The sequence below is a fragment of the Rhinatrema bivittatum genome, chromosome 1 (genome assembly GCF_901001135.1).
Source record: "Rhinatrema bivittatum chromosome 1, aRhiBiv1.1, whole genome shotgun sequence".
Taxonomy (NCBI): Eukaryota; Metazoa; Chordata; class Amphibia; order Gymnophiona; family Rhinatrematidae; genus Rhinatrema; species Rhinatrema bivittatum.
In genome coordinates this window covers 681554239-681574260 of record NC_042615.1, presented here as the reverse complement: position 1 = coordinate 681574260, position 20022 = coordinate 681554239, and the positions used below count along the sequence as shown (strand labels likewise).

Sequence of the window (20022 nt, the reverse complement as noted above, 5' to 3'; positions counted from 1 at the left end):
TTTCCATGCAGTATTACCCCTTACAGTATAAGGGTAATGATAGTGCGTCTAAAACATGCTGCTAAACGGTGCGCTTGGCCAAGCGCAGCTTTCTATATCGGCCTGAATGACAGGATTTGATATATTGCATTAACTTTGTTCTTGCATTTGCCCAGGGATCCCAGTAGCCACATAAAAAAGCAGAAGACAAAAGTATAAAAATTCTTCGTCTAGCAAATACTACAGAAGAGATGAGGTACTTATCTGCAGTACCGCTGACAAAATAATGAAATGCTCTTTAAAATATACTGATACAATTAATTTATAAAATCGCAGTGTCCTTTTACAAACACACCTTACTGAAATTTCTGTACAAAAAATTCTCTACATACAAAGAGGAATAAAATTAAACAAGAGGGTTAAAACAATGAGGAAATCAGTTTCACATTCTCTTTCGCTCTCTGGGGGGGAGATATGGTAGGAAGTGTTACACAGAAACTCCTAAGCTTCAGATAAGATGAAGACAAGTCCTTTAATGGTATCCATCATTCCAGTTCATAACTTTATCGTAGTCCTGGATTCTTTGTTTAATGTGAGACAGTTTATTCTTCAGATATTCACAGCGCTCCTTTTTCTCCAAAAATGTAGGATCCTGTGGGGAAGCACCAGGTAAATCAAAAACAGGGTACCAGCACCATGCTCACTGAACTGCTCACCTAGATTGCCAGTTAAGGAAGATTTAAAAGGAAAGGGCTCAGATAATACAAAAAGCACAACTACCCCCTCTCCAGCCCCACTTAAAAGAAAATGCCCCACAATTTTAGGGGGTCTCTGGTATTTTGACACTTTTTCCCCATCTCTTTATTAAAATTTTCAAATCCACGAATCAGGTAAACCCCGATCACAAGAAACACATGGCAGAAACATGTGAGTAATACAAAAGAGAAATATTCACAAAGAAATAAAATTACATCTCTTTGCCACTAATTTAGACTTCAAATGGGGAGAGAGTTCAAAGGGAAAAAAAGTTATTAATTTCAGTTCCACTATAATTTATATTTAAGTCCTTATCCTAAACATTATGAAACAGCCCCAGATGGAATGCACTTATTTTGCAAAAAGCCTTCCAAGTGAGTCAGATAAAAAACATGTTTCACCCTTTCAAGATTTACACCACATTTACAGGGAAACTCTAACAGGACACTAGCACCATGTACTTCTCATTGAAAGAATGTTCTTCTCTGTCGTGTTTCCCAGACCATGGCAGGGAACCCATTTTTTAACCCAAGGAAAAAAGTATCTCAAGTGGGGGGGAAAAAAAAAGGCAGCCTCATTGTCCACTGAATATCTATCTAATTCTTGAACATAGGGCTACCCTCTTGGTTACCTATCGGCAACTACTGATTGCGACTGTTCTAAAATACCAGAAAGATCAAAACTCTCCAATGTCAATTCAGATTTTCCCTGCATTGTCCAAAGATGACCCTTTCTCTTGGTCTGGAAAACAATATATTTTGGAAGCTGATGGGATAGAGATTCTTCAGAAACTTTTAAGAATTCTATATAAAACTTATCTCCAAAGGAGAAATTAAGTAGCATCAGGGAAAATTTAAAAATCTCAAAATTTAGCCTTCTCATAAATTCCCCCTGTTTTAAATTTTACCATGCATTACCTGATTCTTTTAATTAATACCATGTTACATTCTTTTATCTTAGCTGAACTGGTTAGTAATTATTCTATCGCCTGGCTCCTTAACAGAAGAAGAATGTAGATTAACCTGTACAGGTAATTCACCAACAGAATTCAACAGCGAATCTATTCTTGAAGACAATTTTCCAGGTTGGTAATAGCAGTCCATAATATATCGAGAGTCACTACTGCAGGCTTAAACAAGGTGGACTAAATTCTTCCATATTGGCAGGGGGCATTGATGACACAGCCCCCAATTACAGAGAGCTCCCCATCTTGTGTAGGGTGAAGGGAGGATTCACCCAAACACTTCATTCCCAACCCCGGCTCTACTAACATCTATCAGTTCAGCCTGAGGAGGGAGAGGACTCTCTGCGCTTAGGGAAACCAAAGCCTCCTGCTGTTCCAAGTTCACTAAAGACCAGTATCAACCTGTGCGCAACACAAAGGCTTCAAAAGTCATCTGCGATGAAGACGAGGGAAGGCAGGTGGGTAAACCTGTACAATGACCTCCTCTCTTCTTACCCATAATGATCCAGAGTCCCTGACGACATTAGCAGTGGGCAGCTCTCACACCACACTTCGTGGGTTGGGGGAGGGGCACAGCTGCTGCTGGTAATGCCCTTTCCATCTCTCCCTGATTTTGAAACTTTTCTGATGCCCATTTGACAGAGGCAATTTTTAAAAATAAAAATTGGGACAGGAGGGGAAGCCATCCTAATTTCCTACAGCTTTAAACAATCATGATGCTCAGCAGACAATTGTGGCACAGTGCCTGCACCCAGAGGAGGCAGAGAGAGGAAGATCCCTGGAGACGCTAATTGCATTTCGTGCATTCATTCATACAGGAAAGGTGACATCAGCAGCTGGCAGCGGCTGCCTGTTGAGACTGGGAATAATCTGAAACTCTGAGAAACATTATGACACTAAGATTTACATTTAGAAGAACCGAGGCAGGAATGAACATAAGAACATGCCATACTGAGTCAGACCAAGGGTCCATCAAGCCCAGCATCCTGTCTCCAACAGAGGCCAAAAGAACCTGGCAAGTACCCAAATGGATGGCCTTCTGGCTCTCTTGAAATATTCATTTCGGATGGGGTGAAGGGAAGCAAAGGCGAGGAAAGGAAAGACAGTGGGATTGATAAAAACCATCATGTTACGCTGGTGGGAATAATGAGCATGAAGAAAGGGTTGTGTTATACTACTGGATCCACACTCCAGAGGCTTCTCTCAGGTAGCTCTACATAAAAGGGTGCTTACAGCTCTTCTTTAGTTCATTTGCTCCTGCCTTCGCTAGCCCAAGCCCTCCCAGAAGACTATTTTATTTGAAGTATCTTCCCACTTTAGGATGCCACCGACATCTGGGCTTTGGTTTGGGGGGGGCTCCCTATTTCTCCCGTTCCCCATCACATATATGCAAGCATTAGCAATGTGTCTGTGTGGAATGCAATCAAGTTCTGTCTCCCACAGCAGCACTTTGTGTTTTGGTTTTTTTTTGCATTTTCTATCCTTCATTCTACACAAAACTTTACTAAGCCTCTTACTCCAATGTGATTAATAACCAAGTAAATCCCCTCAGTATCTAATACATGCCTATATTTTCTAATACCTTTTATACTGGGAATTCACTAGAGCACTTTTTTCTAAACTGAAGGCCTCCGACTAGGTCTGGTTTCCACAGTAACCAAAGTATGCAGTTTAGTCAGATTAATAGTCTAATCATATGCCTCAAATATTTACTGTGGATATCTTTAAAACAAAAAAAAAGATAAACCACATAGATCTGTTTGGAGGCCTTGCAGGCCAGAGTTGAGAACCATTCCACTACGGGCAAGTTTCAGCCAGTGCAGCAAAGCGACACAGACGTCTCATGTTGACCTGCACAACACATACATGCAACTAACTCTGAGATGTAAGCTACATCACATTTTCTGTGGTACAACACTGCATGTTCATATCAAAAGGAAAGTGGTTCGAAGGGGTCATGAGTCATATGGATTAAAATGAACCAGTTTACAAAAGAAGCCCGAGTTTGGCTTCACATGTGAAACTTCAAGTGTATTAATTTGTGATTCTTTTCTGCTGTTACATGGTAGGAAAACTACACAATGCAGGGCCAGTGGAAGCACTAGGTGAACTAGGCATGGGCCTAGGGCGCCAAGTATTAGTGGGCGCCGTGAGCAGTGGTATCCCGAGGGGAGCCAATGCCCCCGGGCACAGGGAGGCTCATGCGGCCACCGGTGGACCTCATCCCACTGGTGGCTGAGCAGCGACACACATAGCAGGCAGATCGGCAGGGCCGTGGTGGAACTCACATCACCACGGCCCGAAGAAAAAGGTCGCGTCTAAACGTGCAGGTGCTGCTCCTCCTTCCTGCCTGCGCGGCCCCGGAATAAACTGTTGCCAGAGCCGCGCAGGCAGGAAGGAGGAGGAGCATCAGTGCGTGCAGAAGAGGAGCAACGCTTATGGGCCACCGCGAATCCCAAGTCGCAGCGGCCCGAGAAGAGGAAGAGGCTCGGTAGCAGGGCCGCCTCGGATCTCACATTGCGGCAGGTGGCCTGAGAAGATCAGGGCCGCTGCAGAGCACATCCTGCGGCGACCCGTGAAGAGGAGGCCCAGAGGTGAGAGAGGCTGAGAGTCTATAGAGTGAGTTGAGAGATTGTGTGTGGGATTGAGAACCTGAATGTTTGCAGAGACAGCATGTGAGAGCCTGTGTGTGTGTGTAAGAGAGAGAGAGAGCATGTGACAGTGAGAACCTGTGCTTGAGCAAGACAGCATGTGGGAATGAGAGAGAGCCTGTGTGTGTGAAACTCAAGACAGTATGTGACAGTGAGAGCCTGTGTGTATGAATGACTATATGAGAGAGAGCATGTGACAGTCAGAGCCTGTGCTTGAGCAAGACAGCATGTGGGAGGGAGAGAGAGCCAGGGTGTGCGAGTCAGACAGGATGTGACAGTGAGAGCCTGTGTGTGAGAGAGAAAGCATGTGAGAATGAGAACCTGACTGTGTGTTTGAGGAAAGATGGAGAGAAAAGAAATAGAAAAAAGACAATATAAAAGGAATTGGCAAAAAAATAAGAAAGGGGAGGTGGAACAAAAGCCTGTGACCAACCGATTTGAAAACTAAGATCAGACAACAAAGGTAAAAAAAAAAAAATTACTTTAGTGATTGGCACATGTAATCTTTCGGAATGTGCAAGAGTAGTACTTTCTCTATGCGGATCTCATAATGTACGAGATCAGCATGGAGGAAGTGGAAGCCCACGGGGCCTGCACAGAGGAGGTAGCAGAATGGGCTTCAGTGCCAGTAGCAGCAATTGGTGCCTCCCTAATAGCCATGCGGCAGCAGTGACAGTGGCAGCAGAGGAATGCGAGAGGTTCTGAGGTCGCTGGCAAAAGAAAGAGGGGGGTCTGCATTTAGTGTGTGCGTGTGTGTGAGAGAGAGTGTGTGTGTATGAGAAAATCCAGGGGAGTAAGAGTTTGTGTGTGGAGGGAGAGAGAGTGTCTTAGAGCCTGAGAGTGTGTCAGTGTCTGTGAGAGCGAGAGGTTAGGGTGGTATAAGAGCATGAATGTGTATGTATGAGAGAAAATGGACATGTGAGTATGTGTGAGAGAGAGAGGATAACCTCCTAATCATTGACAATATCAGGGTGACGAAGTCAAGAGCTCCTACAGAAGGGGATGCAGGGGCTTTTTAAAATCATTATTAGTTTTAATTATTGGATGTTATTTGATATGTGTGCTGTTTTGAAATATTTTATTGGTGTTTGGGAAATTGTAAAAAAAGTATATGATTTTAATTAATAGAAATTCTATTTATCAGTAGTTTTAAAATACTCTTTATTATGGTTTTACTATTATCACTGATGCTTTGTTTCTTGATTTTATTTGTTTTATGAGGAATGGTGGTTCTGTTTGTCAATTGTTAATACACAGTCTGGCTTCTTGGAGTTTCCATTTTAGTTTTTGTTTAATTTGTGCTCCTTTATTTTGTATTCTGTATTTGGTGAGGGTCTGTCTCTGCTCTGTGTGTGTGACAGTGATGAGAGATTCTGCTAGCATGTAGTGTCTGTATAGGGATCTATAGCAATCGGGTTTGTTTTGTTTCCTCAGTAGGTGGTGTATTGGTATTCTAGGACCCAGTGTAATATTTACCCTTGCTTATTCACAGGTAGGGTTATTGTTGTTTGAGTCCTTGTTGTTATTACTGTTATTTATTTTAAGGTTTTTATATACCGGCATTCATGATAAAATCACATCATGCTGGTTTACATTAAAACAGTGGTGCATAGAAAGAAAAAACAAACGAACTGTAGTGCGGAAGAAAGCAGTTACAAAAAACAGGGATGCTTAAACTGGGAGAGGAAGGAAAAAGAAAAGGTTAATAGCATTTTAAATATTTACAACGAACAGTTAAAAGAGCTGGTTGTGTTATAGAACTTGAAGTTGAAGGACATTAGCTGGAGTCCGGGAAAGCTTGTTTGAAGAGCCAAGTCTTAAGTCTCTTCCTGAAGGTTAGAAGGCAGGGTTCCTGTCTTAGGTCTGGGGGGATGGAATTCCATAAAGGGGGACCGGTGGTAGAGAGGGCCCGATCTCTCAAGGTAATATGTCTAGTGGCTTTGGTTGGAGGAACCTGGAGTGAACCTCTATATGCGTCTCTGGTAGGTCTTGAGGAATTGTGTAAGAGGAGAGGAATTTGCAGGTCGATAGAAGTATGTTGATGAATGATTTGTAGATAACGGAGATGGATTTGTAGAGAATTCTGAAGTGCACTGGCAGCCAATGAAGGCTTTTTAGGATAGGGGAGATGTGATCTCTTCTTCTGGTGTTAGTTAATATTCGTGCTGCCGCATTCTGTACCATCTGAAGCGGTTTGGTATAGGAGGAAGGGAGACCTAGTAGGATAGAATTGCAATAGTCTAACTTTGAGAAAACTAATGCCTGAAGGATTGTTCTAAAGTCCTGCAAGTGAAAGAGAGGTCTTATCCTTTTCAAGATAAAGTGTTATGTTACGATGGGATTGCAGTATAGATTTTGAGTGTCTTTTTTTGCGAGGTTTTGTGTTAGTTCACAATGTGCCTGGCAGTGGAAGGTGTTTGTGCTGCTGTTACTGTGAGGTGACAACAGATTTTGAAAATATCTTTTAGTATGATGATCTGTAAGGGAAACATCCAAGCTCCATTGTTTGGGGGAATTTCAGTGGATGCACAGAGTTAGAGAACTGGAGGTGCAGGATTTATATTGACATCCTGTCCCTTCCTACATATTCCAGACTTCACTCTCACAGCCACATAGAATTAGTTGAATGAGGCTATCAAATAATTTTATAGTAGTTTTACTAGAAGTGTGAAACTGGCCAGCTTTTTAAAATTACGCAGAAGACCCTTTGGACTTTTTTTTATTTTTTTTAACACTTTTTTTTTGTAACCAATTTTAAAGCAGGATCCATGCTATAGAGGTGGGTGTGATGAAGAAATTTTGGCTCCCCCCCAAAAAAAACATTCTTCTGTAGAGATGCCACTGATTTTCTGTGACCTTAAGCATTAGTACAAGAAGGATTATGGGGGGGGATGCTGGAAAGGCACAGAAATGCATTGGCCCCCGGGCGCCGGAGACCCTTGGTGTGCCACTGGGTGCGAGTCATATGGGGCCACAAGCGGCGGCAAAGAGGAGTGGAGATTTGGCGGGCCACAAGCAGTGCCCAACCTGCTCACGACCCAGAAAACCACACAGTCAGCGGGCGTGATCGAGAACGATGTAGGAGTCGGGGCGCCTAATCCCCTTGCACAGGCCCTGACAAGATGGCTTACGTAAGAGTGGCAAGTCAGTGTCTACCCTATGCTCCGCATGAAGAATTTGGCTCCTTTGCTCAGGATAGCTCCTTTTGCTGTTGCTGCCTGTGTGGAATAGCAGCAGGGGCTGCTTAAGAGAGATTATCCACCTTTGGAGAGGCTGAATTGCATGTTTCAGAGCAGGGAGGCGGTGTGCAAGCTTGGGTGCAGTTTACTCCTGCTTAACCATCCCAGAGAGGAGGAGTATGCCAACTGCTTTAATTGTACATCTGCTGGTGGAAGGCAACGCTGATTGATTTTTATGGTGCTGGAATCCTTTACAGGAGATATTCTGCTCTACTTAACTCTACATCAGTGGCTCTCAAACCCAGTCCTGGTTTTCAGGAGATCTACAATAAATATGCAGAAGATATCTGGCTCTAGATCAAAAGTTTGTGCCCGACTTCATCCCAATTATCAGGGTTGTGGAACAGGGTCACAAAAAAAAAAGTCCCAACATAACTTAAGAAATTACAAATTACCTCTCCACCAAAAAAAAAAAAAAAAAATTATTCAGGAATTGCCAAGACAAAGTACAGACTACCCAAGATGTCTAGAATACAAAATACTTCCCCTTTAAATGTAATAGCAGAACTACAACTCCCCTTACCTAACAAATAAAGGACAGACTGACAAAAACTAAACCACTAACAAAGGTATTTCCACTTACATTCTTTTTCTTTTTGTACTCCTGAAGAACATTTGAAATCCTGTCATACTCCTACAAAAAAAAAAATAATAATACAAAATGAATTCATATAGCCGCCCCTCCAAAAAAATATCATTTTTAGGTTGTCTCTCACTGTGCTCCAGAAACTTCCTATGCAATGCATAATGAAAAAAAAAATCTTTACATCACACACAACAGTTAAAAACAAATACGAGTTAAATGACCTTTGAGTCCATCCCTCCAAATCAACAGATGGAAACAAGGAAAGACTGCTTCAGACTGATAACAGCAGAGAGTACACAGGAAAGACAAAATACAACACTATCACAGCACAAAGGCCAGGCTCTCCTCAAAATGCAACAACCAACACCAACCTTTAACCCCGACAAATCTGACCTTTGCCAGGGCTGATGAAAGCCAGAGGTGTCGGGCTGGGCTTTTATGAGTTACGCCTGATGGCAAGAGAGGCCTGGCCTAATTCTCACTCCAGCACTTACCTCACTCTCTGCACAGTCACAGGGACTTAAGCATTCATTATTTAAGGTTTAAAAAGTGCACGTCAGACTAAGCTCTTCTTTACAGACACCCATCCAGCTGCAGGTCAGTTTGTCTGGGTTTTAATTAGACACTCACAAGCTGGTTGTCAGGACGAAGCGGTAACTTGTTCATAACTGCATCCAGTTCGTCAAATTTCTTTAGGATTGCCTGAACTTCAGCAGAGAGCTCCTTGTACTCCGAGAACTGATCATTGAACACAGCTTTGTAACGCTCTCGCTCGTCATCTGTCTTAATTGCAGGGTACTTTCTGCGAGAGAAAAAAACCAGGTGGTTAAATTAATTCAGTAGCCAATGCACTGTGGTTTCCTCTATTGTTTTGTGCAAATGCCACACGTAAAAAAGTTTGTTCTCAATTTATCATACTAGGCAGTTTTGAGGTTTGGCTTTTCTGTGATGGAAGAGCTCCTAGGCCCTGACCTTGCCTTACCTCTTAAAGAAAAAGGACAGACATGCTTCAATGCAAGTGGGGACAGAGCAGCACTAATCTCCAACAACCCTACTGCTTCAGGTGCGCTGTAGAAAATACCAACCTTTATAATATGCATTACCTTTCAAAAAAAACTTACACATGTTTTTGTTCTTCAAACTAAACTAAAGGATTAAAATATACCAGCCCTCACTGTTCTAATATGGTTTGTTCAAGACAACTGCCAGGTAATCTTTCTGCATTTGTAGCAGCTGAGAAATAAAAGTCACTCCACTGCATACACCATTTTGATTAATCTGAACAATCAGCAGCATGCACATGAGCAGAGCGAAAAGGCAGTGCTCGAGCATTGCCTTTGGCACATCTGATGTGCCAGTAATATATGTACAGTATATGGCCCCCAGTTAAGTCACTAAAGTCTATTATATATGAATAATGGATCATTTTCCCATATGCGGAGGTTCTGAGAGGCGTTTCTAGTTGAGTGAAGGTGGGTGCCTTCCATTTATGGTCTGGGGAGGTTTATAAAAGCGCCTCTCATGAGACCAGAGACGAGATACAGATTCTGAGACTGACAGATCCAGCAGTTTTGAAAGTTTAGCCCTTGAGAGTTCAGAGCTAGACAGCTGCTGGGAAGGTTTGTTGGAAGAGCAGCAGAGCGCCTTCCAGTACAGCTACAGGCCACCAAGTCCATGGGGACCCCCAGTTCTGCCTGGGGATGTCCACTGTTGGGAAAAATGCTGTCAGATGAGGAGTTTTACTAATCTGTACTCCTCAGTGGGGTCTTGAGGAAAAGGAAGCTTGGTGGGTAAGCTGAGAGGGACCAGATTCTGAAGATCTTTGCTCAAAGAATTGGGAAATAATTGCAAAGTGTAATTGTGGTGGACTGAGAAGCTGCCTTTCATATTAAGTATTTTATCAGTCTTCTCCACTTCAATTTTCTAACTCTCTGGCCTTTGAATTTGATCTCCACAATACATTTTTTTTCTATATTTTCTGGAACACAGAGTGTGGACTGCTATTTTTTTCTGGGGTGCAACTCCCCTTGGACCCCATAGCAATAGCTATTCCCTAATGGAAGGAATCCTGTGACAGGGCTGCAGAAAGGTTTTCCCTCACCCGAAGTGCCCAACGACTCTCCCCTTTGAAAGGGGGGAGGGGGTTTACAAGTAGCTACTTAGTGCTAGATATAAGATGTTTTCAATATTTCCCTCCTACCCCACCACCACAGAGAAATATAAGGCCGGATTTTTAAAGGCCTACGCGCATAAAAACCAAGGGGCGGGCCAGGACAGCGCCATTCTACACTGTCCGGGGGCCAGCGTGCACAGATCACTTCTGCTCCAGGGGAGAAGAGAGTAATAAAACAAAAAAAGGTAAATTCATAGAAAGGGTTTAGGGGGTGGGGAGGAGAGAGGAAGAGGTAGGGAGTTTAGGTAGGGAACTTCCCTCCCAGTCTGCTCCTTAATTGGAGCAGACTGGGAGGGACCTGGAGGAGATCACCGTGCGTAGTTAGCAAAAATTTGCCCCCCCACTGCATGTGTTGCTCACACATGCACGCGCAGGTTTTAAAACCCAGTGCACATGTGCGCGCGGCCATCCCATTTTATAACATGGGCATGCTGGCGAGCACGTTATAAAAATCGGTGCATCCATGTGCGCCAGGAGCCACACGCACATGGACATGCTCCTTTTAAAATCTACCCCATAGTGTGCTGGACAAGACAAATGAGATTTTGCTCAAAGATGAAGTAAGCATCCTTTGTAAATAAGCAGTATATCTAGCAACCTAAAGAATAGGATGGCCCATCACCAGGTGTAGTTTTTCTCATCAGAACATAAGAAATTGCCAGTGGGTCAAGACCAAGGGTCCATCAAGCCCAGCATCCTGTTTCCAACAGAGGCCAAACCAGGCCACAAGCACCAAAACACTAAGTAGATCCCATCCTACCGAAGCCAGTAATAGCAGTGGCTATTCTCTAAAGACAACTTGATCAATAGCAGTTAATGGACTTCTCCTCCAAGAAGTTATTCAAACCTTTTATAAACCCAGCTACACTAACCACATCCTCTGGCAACAAATTCCAGAGCTTAATTATGCATAGTGAAAAAATGTTCTCCAATTAGTTTTAAATGTGCTACTTGCTAACTTCATGAAGTGCCCCCTAGTCCTTTTATCATCTCAAAAATTATTTTGAGATCTTTAAGTCACAAGGGGGATACAAACATACAGTCTTATAAAAGTTACTTGAGACTGATCATGATTTGCACATTATCCGTCTCCTCCTCCAATCTACGAAAGCAAATAGCTTCTCAAAGTGACTTCACTTACATAAATTAAGAGTCCCTCCTTCAAAAAGATATTATACTGCTGCTTTTAGCCTGGGACATATTCTTAAGGGCTCAAGAATGAACTGGAGAAACCAAGGAGAGGACCATAAAAAGAAGAAAAAAAAGCAAACACCATAACCAGAAAGAACTTAGCCCTTTATTTATATTGTTGCCGGCACCAGTTAATCAGTAAATATGCCCTCCAGCTGATAACCAAGCTTCTAATGTGTATGAAACATTATATGATTCATATGAATTAACCAAGTCTGACTCTATAGTCTCTACAGTGGGGTTAAAAAAAAAAATCCTGTAAAAAATCTCCAAGGTAGTGGCAGTAAGATGTTAAAGCTCTGCACCCTATGAATCAACCTGAAGAGTCGGACACAACAGAGCCAGTCCAGCTGATGCTGCCAGAGCCACATTATAATTAATAAAACAGACTGCATTTCATGCTGAAGCAAATGCAGCTTAGTTGAACCACCTAGTGCAAGACAAAAGGCTTCAGAGGTGTGTTGTTACTTCCGTGGTAATTCCAACAGTTGTACTCTACTGCTATGTAACTGCCTACCCTAGAAGTAAAATCACCAGCCAACCAAAATTACCAGCCAACCAGAGAAAGCCCGACAGGGCTTTAAATCCCGACTGCAGGCGCCATTACCTCCTTTTCCTCCTGCTACACGCGGCGACCGAAGACCTGCGCGACCGGCGCCGGAGCCCCACCGGGGGAAGGTCAGGTCAGTGCTCGGCCTCCCCACCCGGGGGACCCCAACGCCAGCCGCGCGCGCCGAGGCCCAGTCCGGCGGACACAACTCGACGAAAAGATATAAAAAGACAAACTAAAAGATTAAAAAAGCAGGGACACACGCTAAGACCCGCCCATAAATAATATAGCTAGCCAACCAGTTAAAGCTCAGCAGAGCTTTAAATCCCACCCAGCTAGGCGTCGCGCGCCGTGCGTCGCACGCCGAAGGAGCACGACAAAGGGGCTTGCCCCTTTCTGTGCCCCTTCGTGTGAACCTGAGCACAACAAGAAACCACCTATGCTAAACGACTCTGCCACACAACCCAGCCTACACTACCGAAGCACGCTACATCAACGTTATCCAACCATTTGTCCAGCGACCCATACACATAACAGCCTTTCCAACACTCACAAGCTGCTCCAGCATGTAATCAGACTCTCCAGCACTCATCCAGCCTCCAGCCTCTCCAGCATTCATCCAGCATTCTCCAGCACTCATCCAGCCTCTCCAGCATTCATCCAGCATTCTCCAGCACTCATCCAGCCTCCAGCCTCTCCAGCATTCATCCAGCATTCTCCAGCACTCATCCAGCCTCCAGCCTCTCCAGCATTCATCCAGCATTCTCCAGCACTCATCCAGCCTCCAGCCTCTCCAGCATTCATCCAGCATTCTCCAGCACTCATCCAGCCTCCAGCCTCTCCAGCATTCATCCAGCATTCTCCAGCACTCATCCAGCCTCCAGCCTCTCCAGCATTCATCCAGCATTCTCCAGCACTCATCCAGCCTCCAGCCTCTCCAGCATTCATCCAGCATTCTCCAGCACTCATCCAGCCTCCAGCCTCTCCAGCATTCACCCAGCCTCTCCAGCATTCACCCAGCCTCTCCAGCATTCACCCAGCCTCTCCAGCATTCATCCGACCTCTCCAGCCTCTCCAGCATTCATCCAGCCTCTCCAGCATTCTCCAGCACTCATCTAGCCTCTCCGGCATTCATCTAGCCTCTCCGGCATTCATCTAGCCTCTCCGGCATTCATCTAGCCTCTCCGGCATTCAGTCAGCCTCTCCGGCATTCAGTCAGCCTCTCCGGCATTCAGTCAGCCTCTCCGGCATTCAGTCAGCCTCTCCGGCATTCAGTCAGCCTCTCCGGCATTCAGTCAGCCTCTCCAGCATTCACTCAGCATTTTCCAGCATTCAGTCCAGCATTCAGTCAACCTCACCAATACTTAGCCCAGCATCTTCAATATCGAAACATTGCTCCCAACCAACTGAACCACAACAATGCACCTCTGCACCATACCCAAAATCTGGCATAACCTCAGAAAGCACACAAAACCTGCAATTCATCACATCGCACGACAACAAAGGCTTTTACCAATAATGATATCACCTATAACACAAATCTTAGGACTCTCTTTATTTACATTAACTCTATTCAATGCTCAGTCTCTTTCCAAAAAAATGGACATCCTCAGTGACTATCTCATAGAAGTCAACCCAGATATCTGTGCAATTACAGAGACATGGCTAAAACACACAGATACTGTACTTACAAATCAACTGCCCATTCAATCTTATGACTTATTTTCTGTCCCCAGACCCAAAAAAAGAGGTGGGGGACTCCTCCTTGCAGCAAAAAAGGACTTAATATAACTTTACAACTTACCAACGCCTCCACCAAACTAGAATTCTCCCTCTTTAAATCGGATCAAATCCAAATAGCCTTAGTCTACGCCCCACCAGGTACCCTAGAACTGGATCCCTCCCCACTGATCGAACTTATAGCTAAACACATAAACACTGAAAAACCTGCTATAATCCTCGGAGACTTTAATTTACATGTAGACGCTACTCCACAATCTATCAACTGCCAAACCTTTCTTTCCTCACTCAACCACTTGGGCTTCGCTCAAATTATCAACAGTCCTACCCACAAGGCAGGCCACACTTTGGACCTCATCTTTATTAACGAACTCTTCAACATTTACACCAACCCCACTTGTTTACCAGTTCCATGGTCAGACCACAGAGTCATCCACACAACCCTTAGGATCAACAAACCTCCACCTCAAATCACTACCAAATCCACCATCCAATTCAGGAAACCTTGCTCTCTAGACATACTCAGTGAAAAGATGTCCGAAGCTTTAAATCAACTTGACCTCACAGACGCAACAACTGCTACCACCTCTTGGATCAATATTAACAATAAAATTGCAGATAAAATCTGCCCAACCACAACTAAAACCATACAACCTACATTAGACAATAGAAAACCTTGGTTTACAGCCGAACTTAAATCCCTCAAACAATCTCTTAGAAAAAAAGAGCAAAGCTGGAGAAAAAACTCATCCACTTCGACACAAACCATCTACAAATCCCACCTCAACTCCTACAGGAATACTATCCTTAGAACAAAGAAAGAATTCTATGCAAAAAAAATACACAACTTCATTTTCGACTCAAAGGCCCTTTTTTCTTACGGCTCCTCTCTAACCAAACCATCTCCTCTCACGATCCCAGACCACCAAGCGCTCAACAAAGCTAACGAGCTAGCCAACTACTTCAAGACAAAAATCACTAACCTTACCCATTCAATTACATCCAATAGCCCCACCTTAACACACCATCTAACAACAGTGCCGCAACAAAACACAAGCATGGACTCATTCGAGCTCACTTCTTCACTGGAGATCGAAAATACACTCAAAAAACTAAAACCATCCTCACACCCATCAGACCCATTACCAACAAATCTCCTCATTGCCATACCAAACACCATCTCAAAACCAATAGCAGAAATTATCAACACATCCCTGTCTCAAGGCTCAGTTCCTAACCAGTTAAAATTGGCAATCCTGAAACCGTTACTGAAGAAACCAAATGCTTCTCCATCAGACCCAGCTAACTTCCGACCGATTGCAAACTTACCACTCATCGCCAAACTGATGGAAAAAATTGTCAACAAGCAACTGTCAGAATATCTGGAAGATCATAACATTCTATCCCCAGCTCAATATGGCTTCCGAAAACGACTAAACACCGAATCTCTCTTATTATCGCTCACTGATACCATCCTCGTGAACCTGGAGAAAAAACAATCTTACCTGCTGGTTCTACTTGATCTTTCTGCGGCGTTTGATACGGTAAAACATACTACACTTATAGACCAACTAACTAATATAGGGATCAAAGGCACAGCTCTCAAATGGTTTCACTCCTTCCTAAGCAACAGATTCTACAAAGTAAGGATAAACAACAAAGAATCGCATCCAATCCTTACAGAGCAAGGAGTCCCGCAAGGATCCTCACTTTCTCCCACCTTATTCAATATCTACCTCCTCCCTCTCTGCCACCTACTCTCAAACCTCAAGCTTACCCATTACCTCTATGCAGACGACATTCAAATCCTTCTCCCGATTACAGAATCCCTTCAAAAAACCATCACTTACTGGAACGAATGCCTACAGCCCATTAAGGAATTACTCTCAAGCCTCAACCTAGTATTGAATGCCAATAAAACCGAAATGCTCATTGTCTCTCAGGATCCACTCACAATCTCTTCTAGCTTCTCTCTACCAAACGCTAATAACATGTTCTCACCGGACGTCAGAGACCTTGGAGCATGGCTTGACAATCATCTTAACCTAAAAAAGTTCGTAAACAATACCACGAAGGACTGCTTTTACAAACTGCAAGTCCTCAAAAAACTTAAACCCCTCCTTTATTTCTCCGATTTCAGGCTAGTACTTCAATCCATAATATTATCAAAGCTCGACTATTGCAACTCCCTGCTACTAGGTCTACCCAACAACACGATCAAACCATTACAGATGGTACAGAATTCTGCTGCCAGAATTCTAACAAGCACTAACAAAAAAGATCACATCACCCCAATCCTTAGTAATCTACATTGGCTTCCCATTAAACAAAGGATACTCTATAAGGTACTCACAATCATCCACAAAGCGACAAACAAAATAGCTCCCATCACGTTAAGCTTTCAACTCCAACCGCACACATCTTCCAGACCTATCAGAAGCGCTTACAAAGGATCACTGCATGCCCAACAAGTAAAATCATCTCTGAGCAAAAGAGCGCTATCCTTAGCAGGCCCCCACCAGTGGAACATGCTCCCCCCAAATCTAAGACTTGAACCCAATCATCAAGAGTTCAAAAAAAGGCTAAAGACTCTTCTTTTCCAACAAGCCTTCCCAGACTCACAATCCTACCAAGACGGAAAGTCTTCCAAATAAGAAGTATCCCCTAATTATGGTCACCATACCAAGTCCTACCTTCAGGTCTCTGCAACTGGACAACAATCTTTGAGTGCTAAAAATTAATCTTATTTATATTTTCCTCTGCAACTGGACTACAATTTCTAAGTTCAAAATTCATTTTATCTTATTATTTATATTTGGCATGGTTAATATGTCACTATATCCAAGTTAAATCTTTAAATTATACAGTTTATATTACATAATTTTATTAATTACAAGTAAAACTATTCTATATTATTTATTATCATTATGTTAAATTGTCATCCAGTTATAATGTTCCATATGTACCACTGTTCTATGTAAAGCCCCCTTATCTCTGTTGGGCAGTTTATCGTTATATGTAAACCGGAGTGATTTATAGTCTCTATAAGAACCTCGGTATATAAAAATTAAAAATAAATAAATAAATAAAAATGACCTGACCCAAAAGGCGAGGGAAGTGAATGAACAGAGAAAGGCAATTATTTTGGTGGCAATGCCAGTCCTCAAGGCTTCAGCCTCCGCTACCAACCATTCACACAACTTATAAACTCATGAAAGATATGCAAATGATCTGTAGCTTGGATGATTGATGCCCCTGCTCACAAATTTCAAAACATGCTAATTCAGCCTTTTCTTTGCATGCATTACTGTGTGTCCAATAGAGGCACATGCACTCAATAATGGTAGAAAAACTGCGTATAATGACCAATTAAACCAGACCACAGGACTCTGCACAGCAAATGTGAAGTCAGTCACCTCCACGTACATGGTTAGACAGATATTACTGCACTTCCTAAGCTGCTGAGAGCTATGAAGCAAACAAAAGCATATCTTAAGTCAGTCTCAGACCCTCAGTTGTGACTTCTTGGTGTAATGCTCACCAACTGCAGGGCAGATTTCTGAGATGCATTTTATAAGAGTGCACTAGCGGAGTGAAGGAGTAGCCTAGTGGTTAGCGTAGTGGCTACGATTCAGGGTTCAAATGCCACTGCCACTCCTTGTGATTTTGGGCATGTCACTCTACCCTCCACTGCCTCAGGTACAAACAGATTGGAAGCCCTCTGGGGATAGTACTTGCATATAAATTGCTTTGACATGTTGAAAAGCAGATAATGTAACTGCATATTCCAGGAATGATTTTTTAAGTACCTTCTACCCCATAGGAAATCTTACCAAGGTATAAACTGAATCGTCATCCTAGGGTATTAGTACATTTACAAACATCTTCTCTCATTGTTGTAAGTGAAAATTGTGCTGGTGTTTCTGCTGATGAAAACACAAGGCCTCATCACTGAAGTTACCTCTCCCAATATAGATTCACATCCACTTTCCATGGAAAAATGTGACATTACCTCAGGAAAAAGTAGTGCACAGGACTCCTTTTCCTACATCTGTACTCACGCAATATAGTCTGGCATCACTATGGGCTTGGGGATGTGCCCTGCTGGAATGGGTCCACTAAGAAGTTCCGGCTTTAGCTGTACATGCTTGAATTCTTTAGAGCTGACTTCTCTTGATGCATCATTACCTAAAGCCACTTTGTACTAAATAAATAAAAAAGAGACAATTAGATGAGAACATAGTACAAATTACAAACAACATTTTAAAAAGCTTGCTGGACTGAATTAACTTAAGTGTGAGAATCATACATTTCAGCATAACACAAAAGGAGGTTTGCTTAATAGTTTTCTTGGCACCAGTCTCCTGGAATGACCATCCGTGTACGAATTTGGCCAAAAGCATGAGCGGCCTGCTGGAATGGGGATGCAGGTGGGAATTTTGTATGGCTAATTCATCCTATGGAGAACACTATTATGGTAAGCAAATTTGCTTTTTCTGGTTGATAAGCAGGGCTAAATTAGCATAACATGTGAGGAGTCCCAAGCTGAGGGTTGCAGTGGAGTATTTAGTTAATAGGCAACCCAATACCACCATGGCGAGTTTACACTACTGGGTGAACAGGTTACGCAAAACTGCTTGTTCGAATTTACTGTCTGTCTTTGACAGAGTGATAGTAAATTCACTCCTTTACATCTCAGACAGTAATGAGATGTAAAGGAGTGAACCGATGACCAAGCTGTAGTTTTGCAAATGTCTGAGGCACAGCTTGCAGGTGAGCTAGTGATGCTGCCATGGCTCTAAACTGATATGCCTTGATGGCATCTACAATTTGAATGCCTGCTAACTTATAGCAGTGTTCAATGCAGTCTGCTAGCCAGTTGGACAATACACATTTGGTCATTGCTATGTTTACTTTGTTGGGAAAAGCTTGAGAAGGAGACCGCGTTCTTTTGTAGTTAAATAAATACATAAAAAGGTTTGGCTATTTTATAGTTTGAGGTATGAAGGGTTTTCCCCCCACCTTCTTGTGCATGAGGCCTCATGAAGGATGTGGGTAGCACGATGGGTTGATTAATATGGAACACGGACACAACCTTTGGTAGAAAATCTTTGGGTGGTGCAGAGCACCATTCTATTGTGGAAGAATTGTATTCAAGGAAGATACTGAACTAAAGTCTGAAGATTGCAGACTCTTCTGTCTCAGGTTATTGCTACCAGGAATATCAATTTCCATGTTAGAAACTTGACAGAAGCCATCTCCAATGGTTCAAAGGGCGGCTTCATCAGTTGTGCCAGGACCATGTTCAAACCTCAATGGGGCAGGAGATTTTAGAACTGGCAGTTTAGTATTTATTTACTTAATGCACTTGTATTCTGCAATATCCAAAGTACATCAATCAGTGCAGTTCACACACATAAAAAAGAAAAAAGCCACACACACCCCATATAATGATCATTAAAACACAAAAATGCACAAATATTTTAAAATACATTAACACAGCAATATATTATCAGTTAAAAATCAAATATTCAAACAGTCTTAAAAACCTGCTTAAAAATCACTACTTTAAGCTGCTTTCTAACAAAACACAAAAGAACTTATACGCTTCATCCCTAAGATGAGCATCCAGTGTATTCTAAACTAGATGGCCCTGCAACTGAAAATGCTTTTTTTTCCTAGTTTCTTTTAAACTAGGAACATCCAAAAAATTCTGATCCACAGAACGGAGAGAACAACTATATTTTGTAACTAATTCAGTCAACAGAAAACCTTCTACATTTGTTGCTTTAAAAATCAAGGTTATCACTTTAAAATGTATCCTTTCCAGCAAAGGCAGTAACACAATACATAATATTGTAAACCAGTGAGTACCCGAGCTGCTGTGCGCTGTACTAGTTCAAGTACACTTAATTTCTTATGCAATCCCATATACAGAGCATTACAGTAGCCAATTCTGCTATGAACTAATGACTGAACCACGATTTGGAAATAAGATTTAGGTAACAATTATTTGACAGAATTTTTAATTTAACACACACACTCACACAGATTTAGCAATCATTCTAAAATGTGGCTTCATTGACAATCTAGAGTCTAAAAGTACCCCCCAATTGCATGCCTCACTTACTATTAAAAACAAAATCCCCAAGCCTAATTTCCAGGTGCTTCATTATCCATGCAGTTATGTCAA

The 20022-nt window shown here is 42.6% G+C and overlaps 1 protein-coding gene across 12 annotated transcripts in view; it reads right to left on the bottom strand.

Moving 5' to 3' along the window:
• Positions 1-285: 285 nt before the first annotated feature.
• Positions 286-20022, bottom strand: part of MARVELD2 (MARVEL domain containing 2) — a 48893-nt gene continuing 29156 nt past the window's right edge. For all 12 annotated transcript variants that reach the window (XM_029574413.1, XM_029574393.1, XM_029574441.1 and 9 more), the window contains 4 exons: positions 17891-18033; positions 8806-8977; positions 8173-8223; positions 286-631 (listed from right to left, as the gene is read on the bottom strand). In XM_029574413.1, coding sequence (XP_029430273.1) covers positions 512-631; positions 8173-8223; positions 8806-8977; positions 17891-18033 — 486 coding nt within the window. In that variant the 3' untranslated portion in view covers positions 286-511. The remainder of the gene's footprint in view (positions 632-8172; positions 8224-8805; positions 8978-17890; positions 18034-20022) is intronic.